This window comes from Entelurus aequoreus, linkage group LG10 (assembly GCF_033978785.1).
Source record: "Entelurus aequoreus isolate RoL-2023_Sb linkage group LG10, RoL_Eaeq_v1.1, whole genome shotgun sequence".
NCBI classification, from domain to species: Eukaryota; Metazoa; Chordata; class Actinopteri; order Syngnathiformes; family Syngnathidae; genus Entelurus; species Entelurus aequoreus.
The window spans coordinates 2628452-2643130 of NC_084740.1; the positions used below are offsets into that span (position 1 = coordinate 2628452).

Here is a 14679-nt window from a genome sequence, read left to right on the forward strand (position 1 = left end):
GCTTTGAGCAAATCATCAGAAGTGTATGAAAAACACAGTTCAACAAAGTAACTCAAGTGAAACCCCGTTTGTGCATTTTCTCTACAATTATTGACCCTTATTAAACAATTTGTGTATTTTCATAGAAATGTTAAAAGTACAAAAACTGTTGACCTTGGCATTGACTGACCTTATGCTCCTAGTTGAATGTCGCTAAACTGCTCAACATTGTGCAGAAACTGCAAAAATAATCATCATCAGAATGAAATGTTGATGCATCTCCACTTTTTAAGGATGCACCAAAGCACCCTGCAAAGCTTAGCTTTTACTTTTGTTAACAAAAAATACAATTTAACAGACACAAGAAATCCACAAGTTGTGCATAGTTTTGTCAGTGCATCGGACACGGGCGTAGGGAAATAAAAGATGGCGTTGCTGGATTTGTTTTTTGGTGTTGGTTAAGTTTTTCACATAAGTGAATACACGCCTCACATTTTAGCAACCATTTGATCAGATATTCTTAGGGGGACGTAGACATAAATGCCAGCACCGGTTCACCAGGGAAGCTGAATTCCAACATGTACTATGACACTGAAGTCCAAATGATTCCTTCCTATAGAACTCTGGGCTGCACGGCAGATAAGGAAGGAGCCCACACACACTTGAAGGTGATGGAAATATGTCTACAGACCTGAGCACCTGTGGGGCATCCTCGAGCAGAAGGTGTGGGACGTCACCACGGAAGAGGATTCCAGTAACAACCTGCAGAGCGCTGATGGATTCCAAGCTCCAGAGGGTTAAGGCAGTGCTACATGACATTGGTGCTTACACTAAATATTGACGCCATATAAAAAAAGATATCAAATTGTTGCTGAAATGTGAATTGTGTACTTATTTTGGGGTGAAACACCGTATGTACGTCTATTTGGACAGAGACTACAAAAGAAGCAGGTCTGTTTTTTTCTTTCCTGAGCTAGTTTTCTGGTTCATGTGTTGGAGCAGAACATAGCAGGTCCAAAAGTTGTTGTTTTACAAAATGTACAGGACTTACTGTGCATGAGCATTTTCAATAAGGTGGGTGGCTCATGATCATGCCAGCAAACGGATGGCGCCGTTGTCTGAGCCCAGCAGCAGGAGCCTCTTGGTGGGCAGCACGGCCAGGCCGGTCAGGGTTCCCCGGAAGTTCTCCGAGCTCAGCTTGGTGCTGCTCACGGGGCTCAGTGAGATGTCCGGCGCGGAGTAGATGCCGATTTTATTGGCCATGGTTCCGGTTACGATCTCCGAGCCGTAAAAGTCGAAGGCGTGAATGGGGTCGGACTGTGACTTGTACTGGCGGAGGGGTTTCTGCTCCGGGTCTTTCCACACGGCGAGGGTGTAGTCGGTGGACGAACTGACGATCAGGTTTCCTTCTCCAGCCTGAAAAAGTGAAACATACGTCTGTGAAATAAGCAATGAGAAGGATTGACCTGTAAAAAAACACAACCCAAAACTTTGAATATTGTAAATTTGCTTATAAAGTTGTACTTGTCTTTTTCAGGGTATACAAGTTGACTTTGGGCATGACAAAGAGTCTTCCCCAACATGTCTTGGTCAACCATGGAAAATACATGTTACATCAGACCTGGGCATTCTGCGGCCCGCGGGCCACACCCGGGCCTTTGTGCGTCCCGCGTGAGGCCAATCATAAATTACAAAATACATTTAAAAAAAGTATCTATGTCGAGTGTGCAATACAATGGTGCTGCTTTTGTTTTGAAAGGCGTTATTTGTATTACTTCCGTGTGGACGCATGCGCGTGCGTGAATGTGAACAGCTGCAATCACAAATTACAAAATAAAGTTGAAAAAACATCTATGTCGTGCGCGCAATACAACTGTGCTGCTTTTATTTTGAAAAGTGTTATTTATGGGCGTATGTCCGTGTGTAACCTGTGCGTGAAGGTGCACAGCGACAAGTGATGCACGCTTTACACCCGAGACGCTAAAAAGAGAAAAGTTGATGAAGAATGGCGGGTTTTCAACAAGACATGGACTGCCAAGCAACGTTCCGTCTAAGGTGCGCGCTTGCGCACTGCTCAAGCGTCCTCTGCGCACAGCAAATATATGCCGCGCACCAAATCAAATCCCATCTGAATTCTAAACAAAATAAACACATTTATTCTGTGTCATTTTGCAATGCAACCCTGAGTGACAGTGACAACAAGCGGCCCTAACGGTGTTCGTCAACACCGTTCAATTGAACACCGTTCAATTATTGTAACGTCTATCGAGATGCTTCGAGGACAGGAATTATATCGATCACTTTATTGAGCAAAACTGTTTATATTCGGCCATAACCACACCAAAAACATGAGTAAAACACTACTATCTCGAAAAACTAGTCATTTTCTGCCGTACAAACCAGGCCAAAACCAACTTGTCCTCTGTCACCAACACGCATACCACTAAACCACTGGTGCGTTTATGGCCACACAAAAAGTCGGACAACTCAAACACCACACAAAGTTACACTATGACTCCTCAGTCATACGTGTGCTTATTTTACTGTCATTTATTATTAATGTTAATGTATTTATATTAGTCATGGAATGCTGTTACTAGAGAAAGTTACAGGAATGCAGACTTCATCCTATGCTTACATTTCATTGTGCAACATGAGGATGTTTAAGGGCAACTAAATGTGATCTCTGAAAGGGGTACAAATGATTTCCAAAGCAGTGCTTTTGGTATAAAGTTAAGTTAGGTTAAATGAAAGTATTATTATTATTATTATTTATCTTACAGTATATATCAAAATATAATATTGAGCAAAATTTAATTGAAATATTTCCGATGTGGCCCTCCAGCAGGTTGCTCATGCGGCCCCCGGTAAAAATGAATTGCCCACCCCTGTGTTACATGGAGGCCTATTTCTCCAACTAATTACTTAATTACTGTAGTGCGAGCAAATGTTCATAGAAAGTGTCAGTGTCCTTCTACTTGGTCAAAAAGCAGAACTCTTGACTAGGTGTGGAAGTTCAGAGAGTATTGGACTGTGCACAATGTTCATTGAAAACTCCCAAAGAGGAATGTGTTGGAGTAATTGTCAATGTTGCACAATGTAGCATATCTTTGGAAAGAACGTGACTTTTATATAAAGCCACCAAGATCACTGAAACTTTGGAGGATCATACATGGACTGAAGTTCTACAAGTTTAAGTTGCTGGACCTTTATAGGGGTTAATAACATTATTTTTGGTTCTGCTATTTTGGTTCCAAAAGATATATTTGGTGCATCGACACAAGCATGGGAGGGGCAGAGTCATAGCAGGTGGAAGTGGGGCTTTAGTCAAGGTTGAGGGACATTATGACTAGATCCAGCATTTACCCAAAACCTTCTGCTGTCAAATAGGAAACTGAATGACTTTCACCTTGGGCATACATTGCACAGGTGCCAAACCCCAGGCCACTTCATTTTATTTGGCCCTCGAAATCCTGGAAATAATATGTATTAATAAAGTACTGTATCTTGTCTCTATACTCTGGGCAGGGTCCTTGAGGGTGCATGGGAGTTTGCCCAACCAGTCTACATGTGTTTTGTGGACTTGGAGAAGGCATTCGACCGTGTCCCTCGGGAAGTCCTGTGGGGAGTGCTCAGAGAGTATGGGGTATCGGACTGTCTGATTGTGGCGGTCCGCTCCCTGTATGATCAGTGCCAGAGCTTGGTCCGCATTGCCGGCAGTAAGTCGGACCCGTTTCCAGTGAGGGTTGGACTCCACCAAGGCTGCCCTTTGTCACCCATTCTGTTAAGAACTTTTATGGACAGAATTTCTAGGCGCAGTCAGGGCGTTGAGGGGATCTGGTTTGGTGGCTGCGGGATTAGGTCTCTGTTTTTTGCGGATGATGTGGTCCTGATGGCTTCATCTGGCCAGGATCTTCAGCTCTCACTGGATCGGTTCACAGCTGAGTGTGAAGCGACTGGGATGGGAATCAGCACCTCCAAGTCCGAATCCATGGTTCTCGCCCGGGAAAGGGTGGAGTGCCATCTCCGGGTTGGGGAGGAGACCCTGCCCCAAGTGGAGGAGTTCAAGTACCTCGGCGTCTTGTTCACGAGTGAGGGAAGAGTGGATCGTGAGATCGACAGGCGGATCGGTGCGGCGTCTTCAGTAATGCGGACGCTGTATCGATCCGTTGTGGTGAAGAAGGAGCTGAGCCGGAAAACAAAGCTCTCAATTTAGAGGTCGATCTACGTTCCCATCCTCACCTATGGTCATGAGCTTTGGGTTATGACCGAAAGGACAAGATCACGGGTACAAGCGGCCCAAATGAGTTTCCTCCGCCGGGTGGCGGGTCTCTCCCTTAGAGATAGGGTGAGAAGCTCTGCCATCCGGGGGGAACTCAAAGTAAAGCCGCTGCTCCTCCACATGGAGAGGAGCCAGATGAGGTGGTTCGGGCATCTGGTCAGGATGCCACCCGAACGCCTCCCTAGGGAGGTGTTTAGGGCACGTCCGACCGGTAGGAGGCCACGGGGAAGACCCAGGACACGTTGGGAAGACTATGTCTCCCGGCTGGCCTGGGAACGCCTCGGGATCCCCCGGGAGGAGCTGGATGAAGTGGCTGGGGAGAGGGAAGTCTGGGCTTCCCTGCTTAAGCTGCTGCCCCCGCGACCCGACCTCGGATAGGCGGAGGAAGATGGATGGATGTATCTTGTCTTACTAAATGTATTCTTTCTATTTTGGCAGAAAAAAATATTAGTAATCGCACATTTTATTAACTTAAATATTGTTTAACTATGTAAAAATATATTATCAAACATTCAAACCATTTTTTGAATAGAAATACATACTAATACTGATTTCAAAGCAAGTTATCCATCAAATTGTGCAATGTAAAAGTAGCAATAGATTTCATGGTAAAATCGTGAAATTTACTGTGTTTTTTACAGCATTTTTCTCTAAATGAAAAAAAAAAAACAGTCCTTTTTTTACTGTAATAAACTGTGGTGCTGTTTTGGCATTTACAGTAATACAACGAAAAATATACAGTTAATAATAATAATAATAATAATGAATTGCATTTGTTACGCACTTTACATTTGTTAAAATCTCAAAGTGCTACAAAGTATTAAAAATAAAAATAGAAAGTAAGAATATATAATAAAAAATTAAAATAGAAATGAATCATGACACACACTAGATAAAACAGAAACATAGATAAAGTAGAAATAAGAGCCTGAAAGCACTGGATAAAAAAAACAGATAAGCAAGCAGTGCATTTAAAAACAAGAAGGCAGAGAAATGAGATAAAAGCTGTGCTAAAAAGGTGGCTTTTTAGTCCCTTCTTAAAATGGTCGACCGACTGTGGTGCTCTAAGATGGTCGGGGAGAGCGTTCCAAAGTTCGGGAGCGGTCGAGCAGAAAAAAACAGTCGCAGTAAAAACAAAAACAAACAGCCACATTTTTACTGTAAAAATGCATTTTTTAAAAATTTACAGTAAAAAAAAACAAATGTAAATTTTACAGTTAAATTCTGGCAACTGAGCTGCCCTTTTTTTACCATAAAAACAGCAGTAGTGTTCTTCCATATAAAGTAATATATACTACATTTTGAGGTGAAATTATTGCAACTTACCATATTTTTTTACATTTCAGTTTAAAAAAAATCGAATAAAATGCATACAAAAATTGTTGAATTAATAGTGCTCACTGTTAAAAGCGGCCCTATGGGGCCAAACATAACTGCCATGTGGCCCTCAGTGAAAACGACTTTGACAAGCATCCGTTAAACTCAAGAAAACAATGGCTTCACCACACAAAAATCAAAACAAAAGTTTTGGAATTGTTCAATCGGTGTGCAGACCGAAATCCTATCGGAAATTTGTAGGGTAAACCCAGAGTGGGAAAAGCATTAGAGATGTCCACACGATATGACACCCGTGGAGTATTTGTGGAAGGAACAGTTGGCAAATTAAAGTGAAAGTTAAAGTACCAATGAAGTCGTAATGATGTCAAACAGGTTTTATGTGGCTCAGCTCTACTCGGTTTTTGGTAGTTGGTAGTACAGCAAAAAAACCTCAACCTTGAACCGCTAAATCAGAACGAGATAGAAAACAGAGCTGTGCAGTAAAGTGTGACAGTGGAGTATATAATACCTGCAACAGGGTGAGGTAACATTTGCACATTTCTAGACATGAACCCTCAAATGTTACAGTGATGGCATTGATTTGCTAAAGTCTCGGCCCACTCGGAGCCCCGACTGAGCCGGAACTAGTAATGTGAGTAATGGGCCATAGAAAGGATATGATACAGAATCATATAAATGATGCTTAAGATGGAGATTTGAATTGTATCACAATAATGCGTGTTGATGCAATCTAGCCACAATCTGCAACACATCTTCAATGTAATGGTACACATCTTCAATGTAATGGTACACATCTTCAATGTAATGGTACACATGGCTGAAAGCAAACAGGAGAATCCTGTAAAAAATATATATATATATTAAAAAAAGACGAGTGAAATCCATTACTTCTACTTGGTTCAGATTTAGGCCAAATAACCATCAGCAGAGAACTCCACAGGGCAGACAGAGTGTGTGAGGCAACAATTCTGCCAAAGAATGGTAATACTTTGTTGTGACTAGGGATGATACTCGAAACCGGTTTTCCCGGTTGTTTGATAAGAAAAGAACCGAGTCCTCGGACTCGAATCCCTTTTTGAGAACCGGTACCCGTTATCGAGACCACTATAGTAAAGGAAAAGAGTTGATTCTTTATTCGAATCCCGTCCCGACCAGAAATGCTCCGTGGGACATCACAATAAATGACGTCACGTAGCTCAGTCATTAGGCGCAGATAGAGAAAGCAGGAAAACAATGGACGGGAAAAAGCGCTCCAAGGTGTAATAAAGTTCAAAACAAAAGCTATAATCCATCGAATAACTTTACTGAGAGATTTTAGCAGGGTATAAACACATGACCAACACTTTTACCACCAACCGGAAACATAGCAACGCACCTCCTTTACGGCAGCTGTCGCAACCTTCTTAAAACAACCGCAGCACATACACATATATACAACACTGCAGCACATACATATATATACAACACTGCAGCACATACATATATATACAACACTGCAGCACATACATATATATACAACACTGCAGCACATACATATATATACAACACTGCAGCACATACATATATATACAACACTGCAGCACATACATATATATACAACACTGCAGCACATACATATATATACAACACTGCAGCACATACATATATATACAACATATCTCCCTTTTTTAACTTTTGTTTTTCTTTCCTTGTAAACAAAAAAACTGTAGATGTGTTGTTTGTCTAATTATAAATAATGCAGACGAGGCGTGTTGGCTGAGTTCTTGACGTTTACTTTCACAGCGTGGCAACATGCAACACTTTTCGGGGCTACCCCGCTTGCTCGTAACTCCCGTTGCATGCTGGGTAGTGTAGTTGTTGTATTCCCTAGCTCATAACATTTTCCCCCCATAAAGAAATAATGTTAACTCAATAAAGTGTGTTTCTTTTTTTAGCTTTAACTTTTCATTTTTTAGCATTGTAACCACATTTGCAAACAACTTTTCTCTTCATAGAATTTTCTTTCAATAAAGAAATAAAGTGCACAAATGTCAAAGCATCATAACAAACAGTTATGTTCCAATAGCAGCAGAAGTGCACTTTTTGGAGAGCTGTATTATTTTCACTTTTGTGCCCAAGGGACTGATTTTATTTAACACTATATTATTATTTATACACCTATAGTGATCACAGAGACAGCTTGTTTTTGTGTTACTGTATATATTTGTTTTTCTGAAAAATCCCACTTAATATACTTTGGGTAACAACAGTCAATATTTATTTATTTTATTTTATTTTTTTAGGTGGGTAACAGTCAATATTTATTTATTTATTAGATTTTATTTTTTTATTATATAATAAAAGTGAGCTTTTGTTAAACCAAATATTGTGTGTTTTTTTCCATATACAACAACCTATCTGGACTCCATAAGAGAATCGACAAGGAATCGGTTCGATAAGAGGATTCGATAATAGACTCGAACTCGATAATTTCTTATCAAACATCATCCCTAGTTGTGATGCTTTTTACCTGAAGAGAAACAAGTTGAACTGTTTTTATTTCATTTCGGCAAAGACACACAATGCACTATTTACTATCAATGGCATGGCAGGCAAAATGACACGGAGGCCATTGGAAACTTTCCACAAACAATCCCTCAAAATCCTTGACCGAAAACCACAACACCACCATCACTGTTTAGCTCTTCAAAAATATAGATTGTTAAATTTAGCTAACATTCAAAGATTAGCATCAATACGAATGGCCCATCGAATCTTAAATAACACTGCACCAGCGCCACTTAAGCACTTTGTCCAGTTTACATCTGCTGTGACAACTAGAAACACACGAGCCTCCACCAGGGGGCGGTGTAGCGTACCCAGATGTAAAACCTCTTTTGCACAATCAGCCTTTTCATATAAAGCCATAAAGGAATGGAAGGACCTCACAACAAACTTGAAAAGTCTAACAGATGACTCTTCATTCACAATTGAAGTTAAAAAGTAGCTTTGGAGCAATCAAAGATGCTCACACGGCCAATAAGGTGGACACTATGATTGACACATCAACCTAATGTGTATTATATTTATCCATGAGAGCATTTTTATTGTAAATTGTGAGGTGTGTGTGTTAAAATCATGCTTGTTTTTACAAATGATGACAGATGTGAACAAGAGCATGTATTGTCTTTGTGTGATGATGTAAATGAAGTGTGCTTGTATTGTATATTAAGTATGTGTCCATGAAAGGGCATTTTATGACTTTTTTCTTAATACTTGTGTATGATTTTATTGTCATAATTTTATTGCATGATTTTTGTATCCCTTTAATTTAGGTAGCCAGGCACTGCAGATGGGAATGAGCTATTTAGCTCTAATCTGGTACAGAACATATCTGTCTTTGAGCTTCATGTTTCTGTGCATTGTCCCTTTAAATAAAGACTAAGGTATAGATGTGTAAATATGTGTTTAGTTGTTAGAGTTTTAATTGTCTATTGATCAAAAATGCACATCAATGAAGGAGATAAATAAAAATGAAATAATACTTGGAATGACCTCATTCACCTTATCAACAAGACAAAAGTCGTTCCTGTTCTCTAATCAAGGACTAAAACTAGCTGGTTGAAGTTTTTTCTTTCAAGACCGCAGCTCGTACTTTTTCTCGAATTAGTTTTTATACAGCTGTTGAAAAACAATGGGGGTAAAAAAACAACTTACCATACATACTTTTTCAAAACAAGGAAGTAATAGCACTTAACACAAAGCAGCCACTCCTTGCAGTGGTGAGTACGAGCAGCACGAGACTGGGATGGTTCTAATGAGTAACCCGTGTCTATATTTGCAGTAACCTGGGCCTTTTAAACGGCAGGCACAATCCTTGACCTCATTCGGGGTTAAATAAAGTTTGCTCATCCTTTTGGTCTGTTGACAACAGATTGCCTGGGTACAACTTTCAACACCCTCCTTGCATCCGCACCTCGACCTTCACGTCAAAAATAAAAGCTGGCCTGGTCACATGACCATATCTGTGTATAAATGTGTACATATAATGAACCCTCAAAAATCTTTAACCACACACAAAAAACAACATTTCTTGTGCTGGTTTATGGGTCCCAGAGAGGATATTAGTCCACGTTCACACATTTCACAGTACAATACCAGCCAAAACAAAACAATCTTACTAATGACAACAAAAAAGTCATTTTGGCTCACAGCTATGGCCTAAATACGAGACACACTGTGTGACACAAAGACCTCAAGCCCACGCCTCGTTCAAACACTTCTACATTGGACATACAGTACACATGTTCAAAGAAAGCTGTTGCAAAAACACACACAAGTTATATGATGTTCATTACAGCATTTGTTTACTATTTCCTACATCCATCTTCTACTGTTTTGCTGTTTCATTCACTTACAAGGGAACTACACTTTTTTTGTTTGTTTTTGCCCATAATTCAGCATCTTTATGAGTAGAGATGTCCGATAATGGCTTTTTTGCCCATATCCGATATTGTCCAACTCTTAATTACCGATTCCGATATATACAGTGGTGGAATGAACACATTATTATGCCTCATTTTGTTGTGATGCCCCGCTGGATGCATTAAACCAGTGGTTCTCAAATGGGGGTACGCGTACCCCTGGGGGTACTTGAAGGTACGTGAGATTTTTTTTAAATGTCTGTCAAAAAGAACTGTGAAAAGAAATGCAACAATGCAATATTCAGTGTTGACAGCTAGATTTTTTGTGGACATGTTCCATAAATATTGATGTTAAAGATGTCTTTTTTTGTGAAGAAATGTTTAGAATGAAGTTGATGAATCCAGATGGATCTCTATTACAATCCAGATGGATCTCTATTACAATCCAGATGGATCTCTATTACAATCCAGATGGATCTCTATTACAATCCCCAAAGAGGGCACTTTAAGTTGATGATTACTTCTATGTGTAGAAATATGTATTTATAATTGAATCACTTGTTTATTTTTCAACAAGTTTTTAGTTATTTTTATATCTTATTTTCCAAATAGTTCAAGAAAGATCACAACAAATGAGCAATATTTTGCACTGTTATACAATTTAATACATCAGAAACTGATGACATAGTGCTGTATTTTACTTTTGTCTCTCTTTTTTTTCCAACCAAAAGTGCTTTGCTCTGATAAGGGGGTACTTGAATTAAACAAATGTTCACAGGGGGTACATCACTGAAAAAAGGTTGAGAACCACTGCATTAAACAATGTAACAAGGTTTTCCAAAATAAATCAACTCAAGTTATGTAAAAAAGTGCCAACATGGCACTGCCATATTTATTATTGAAGTCACAAAGTGCACTATTTTTTTTTAACATGCCTCAAAACAGCAGCTTGGAATTTGGGACATGCTCTCCCTGAGATAATCCTGATACTTACTACAACTATGGGAAATACTATACTTTGACTTTCACAAAGTGCATTATTTTTATGAAACATGCCTCAAAACAACAGCTACAAAAACAATGACGGCACACAGCTTCAGTCCAGAGTATACTAGAGGAATAAAGTAAACAATAACATAGTCCTCCTTTAGTGCAAGACTGTGTGGTACTACTTTTTTTCGGTGTTTGCTTTTCATCCATCTTCTGCTTGTATTCATCGTGTACCTCCTTATGATTCTTGAAAAGGTGGGAGATCAAATTGCTCGTATTAAAGGCCTACTGAAATGAAATGTTCTTATTTAAACGGGGATAGCAGATCCATTCTATGTGTCATACTTGATCATTTCGCGATATTGCCATATTTTTGCTGAAAGGATTTAGTAGAGAACATCGACGATAAAGTTCACAACTTTTGGTCGCTGATAAAAAAAAGCCTTGCCTGTAGCGGAAGTAGCGTGACGTCACAGGTTGAAAGGCTCCTCACATCTGCACATTGTTTACACCAGCAGCGAGAGAGATTCGGACCGAGAAAGCGACGATTACCCCATTAATTTGAGCCATGGTGAAAGATTTGTGGATGAGGAAAGTGAGAGAGAAGGACTAGAGTGCAGTGCAGGACGTATCTTTTTTCGCTCTGACCGTAACTTAGGTACAAGCTGGCTCATTGGATTCCACACTCTCTCCTTTTTCTATTGTGGATCATGGATTTGTATTTTAAACCACCTGGGATACTATATCCTCTTGAAAATGAGAGTCGAGAACGCGAAATGGACATTCACAGTGACTTTTATCTCCACGACAATACATCGGCGAAGCACTTTAGCTACGGAGCTAACGTGATAGCATCGTGCTTAACTGCAGATAGAAACAGAAGAAATAAGCCCCTGACTGGAAGGATAGACAGAAGATCAACAATACTACCAAATCCTGGACCTGTAACCACACGGTTAATGCTGTGCCGCCTTGCTAACGACGCCATTGAAGCTAACTTAGCTACGGGACCTCGTCAGAGCTATGCTAAAAACATTAGCTCTCCACTTACGCCAGCTCTCATCTGTTCATCAACACCCGTGCTCACGTGCGTTCCAGCGATCGACGGCGTGACGAAGGACTTCACCACGATGATCGGTGCGGTCGGCGGCCCGTAGACGGAGGAAGTCAACCCAGACAGGTGAGGACAGCGGCGCCGCGGCGGACGGCGTTGTAGCTTTCAACGACACCCCCGACCGCCATCAGAGTCGGCAAGAAACATATATTTCCCCAAAGTTACGTACGTGACATGCACATAGCGCCACGCACGTACGGGCAAGCGATCAAATATTTGGAAGCCAAAGCTGTACTCACGGTAGCACGTCTGCTATCCAAGTCAAAGTCCTCCTGGTTGTGTTGCTGCAGCCCGCCGCTAATACACCGATCCCACCTACAGCTTTCTTCTTTGCAGTCTCCATTGTTCATTGAACAAATTGCAAAAGATTCACCAACACAGATGTCCAGAATTGTCCAGAATGGTCACAGCTGATGAGGTGTTTAAAAAATTGAGCGCGCTCCACCCTAACAAGGCCACCGGTCTTGATAATATTCCCTCCAGATTCCTCAGGGACTCTGCCTCCATCATTGCCCCGATCATCACGCACATAATAAACCTATCAATTACACAAGGCCAAGTACCAAAAGATTTTAAGATAGCAAGAGTAACTCCCCTCTTTAAAAAAGGAAGCAAATTGGAACCTGGCAACTACCGACCTGTTTCTATTCTCAGCTCCATTTCGAAAGTAATGGAGAAAATAGTTTATGAACAGGTCGATAGTTACCTTGCCACTAATAAACTCATGTACAAATTCCAATCCGGCTTCAGAACTAACCACTCCACTGACACATGCCTTCTCTATCTGACCGACCACATCAAACATGAGGTGGACGCGGGCAAATACTGCGGCATGGTCATGCTGGACCTTCAGAAGGCCTTTGACACCGTTAACCACGCTATACTGTTGGATAAGCTCAGAGCAATCGGATTTAACAAAACCTCTTGGAGCTGGATGCAGTCTTACTTGGAGGGGAGGGAGCAGGTGGTAGAGGTGAACGGCACCGTGTCCCCCCCCCTCTCGGTGAACTGTGGAGTCCCCCAAGGCAGTATATTGGGACCTTTACTGTTCCTAATATACATAAACGACATGTCATCGGCATGTGACTGTGAATTGTTTTTGTTTGCGGATGACTCTGCCCTGCTGGTATCCGGCAAGGACAAGTCACAGGTGGAGAAAATCCTCAGTGCTGAGCTCTGTAGAATTTGCACCTGGCTCGCTGACAACAAGCTATCCATCCACTTGGGTAAAACAGAATCCATCCTGTTTGGGTCCCACATCAAACTTAAGAGAGTCAATCACTTCACCATAAAAGTAGGTGACAGTGTCATCACCAGGAAAGATGAGGTCACCTACCTAGGTTCCATTCTAGAGGCTAACCTTTCCTGTGATAAAATGGCAACCAAGGTAATCAAAAAGGTTAACCAACGAACGAGATTTCTCTACAGAATTTCCTCTCTGGTCAACAAAAGCACCTTGAGGATTCTGGCGGGAACTCTCGTTCAACCCTTTTTCGATTACGCATGCACCTCCTGGTACCCTAGCACCTCCAAAACCCTCAAATCTAAACTCCAAACATCTCAGAACAAGCTAGTCAGGTTACTTCTAGACCTCCACCCCAGATCCCACCTCACTCCTACCCACTTCTCTAAAGTGGGCTGGCTCAAGGTGGAGGACAGAGTTAAACAACTTGCACTGAGCCTAGTCTATAAAATCCGCTACACCTCCCTGATACCGAAGTACATGTCAAACTACTTCCTTAACGTAAATGACCGCCATAACCACAACACCAGGGGGTGCTCCACTAACCACGTTAAACCCAGATTCCGAACTAACAAAGGTCTTAACTCATTCTCTTTCTATGCCACATCAATGTGGAATGCGCTCCCAACAGGTATAAAAGAAAGGGCATCTCTATCCTCCTTCAAAACCGCTATAAAAGTTCACCTCCAGGCAGCTACAACCCTAAACTAACACCCTCCCCGGATTGCTAATAATCAAATGTAAACAATCAAATGCAGATTCTTTTTCTTATGCCTTCTGATCTCTCTCTCTCTCTCTCTCTCTCTCTCTCTCTCTATGTCCACTACTTGATGTCCATACCCCCCCCCCACCCCACCCCCCCTCCACACTCCTGATTGTAAATAATGTAAATAATTCAATGAGATTATCTTGTGTGATGACTGTATTATGATGATAGTATATATGATAGTATATATCTGTATCATGAATCAATTTAAGTGGACCCCGACTTAAACAAGTTGAAAAACTTATTCGGGTGTTACCATTTAGTGGTCAATTGTACGGAATATGTACTTCACTGTGCAACCTACTAATAAAAATCTCAATCAATCAATCAATCAATACTGTGGAATTATGTGGTGAAAACAGACGACTTAAGCTGGCCACCGTGCCATTCCAAAATGTCTGCTTCAACCCGTGACGTCACGCGCATACGTCATCATACCGAGACGTTTTCAGCCGGAAGTTTGGCGGGAAATGTAAAATGTCACTTTATAAGTTAACCCGGCCGTATTGGCATGTGTTGCAATGTTAAGATGTCATCATTGATATATAAACTATCAGACTGCGT

General features: G+C 41.1%; 1 protein-coding gene across 2 annotated transcripts in view; it reads right to left on the reverse strand.

Moving 5' to 3' along the window:
• Positions 1 to 285: 285 nt before the first annotated feature.
• wdr81 (WD repeat domain 81) overlaps positions 286 to 14679 on the reverse strand; it is a 69050-nt gene continuing 54656 nt past the window's right edge. For both annotated transcript variants that reach the window (XM_062059824.1, XM_062059823.1), the window contains one exon: positions 286 to 1395. In XM_062059824.1, the coding sequence (XP_061915808.1) occupies positions 1069 to 1395 (327 nt within the window). In that variant the 3' untranslated portion in view covers positions 286 to 1068. The remainder of the gene's footprint in view (positions 1396 to 14679) is intronic.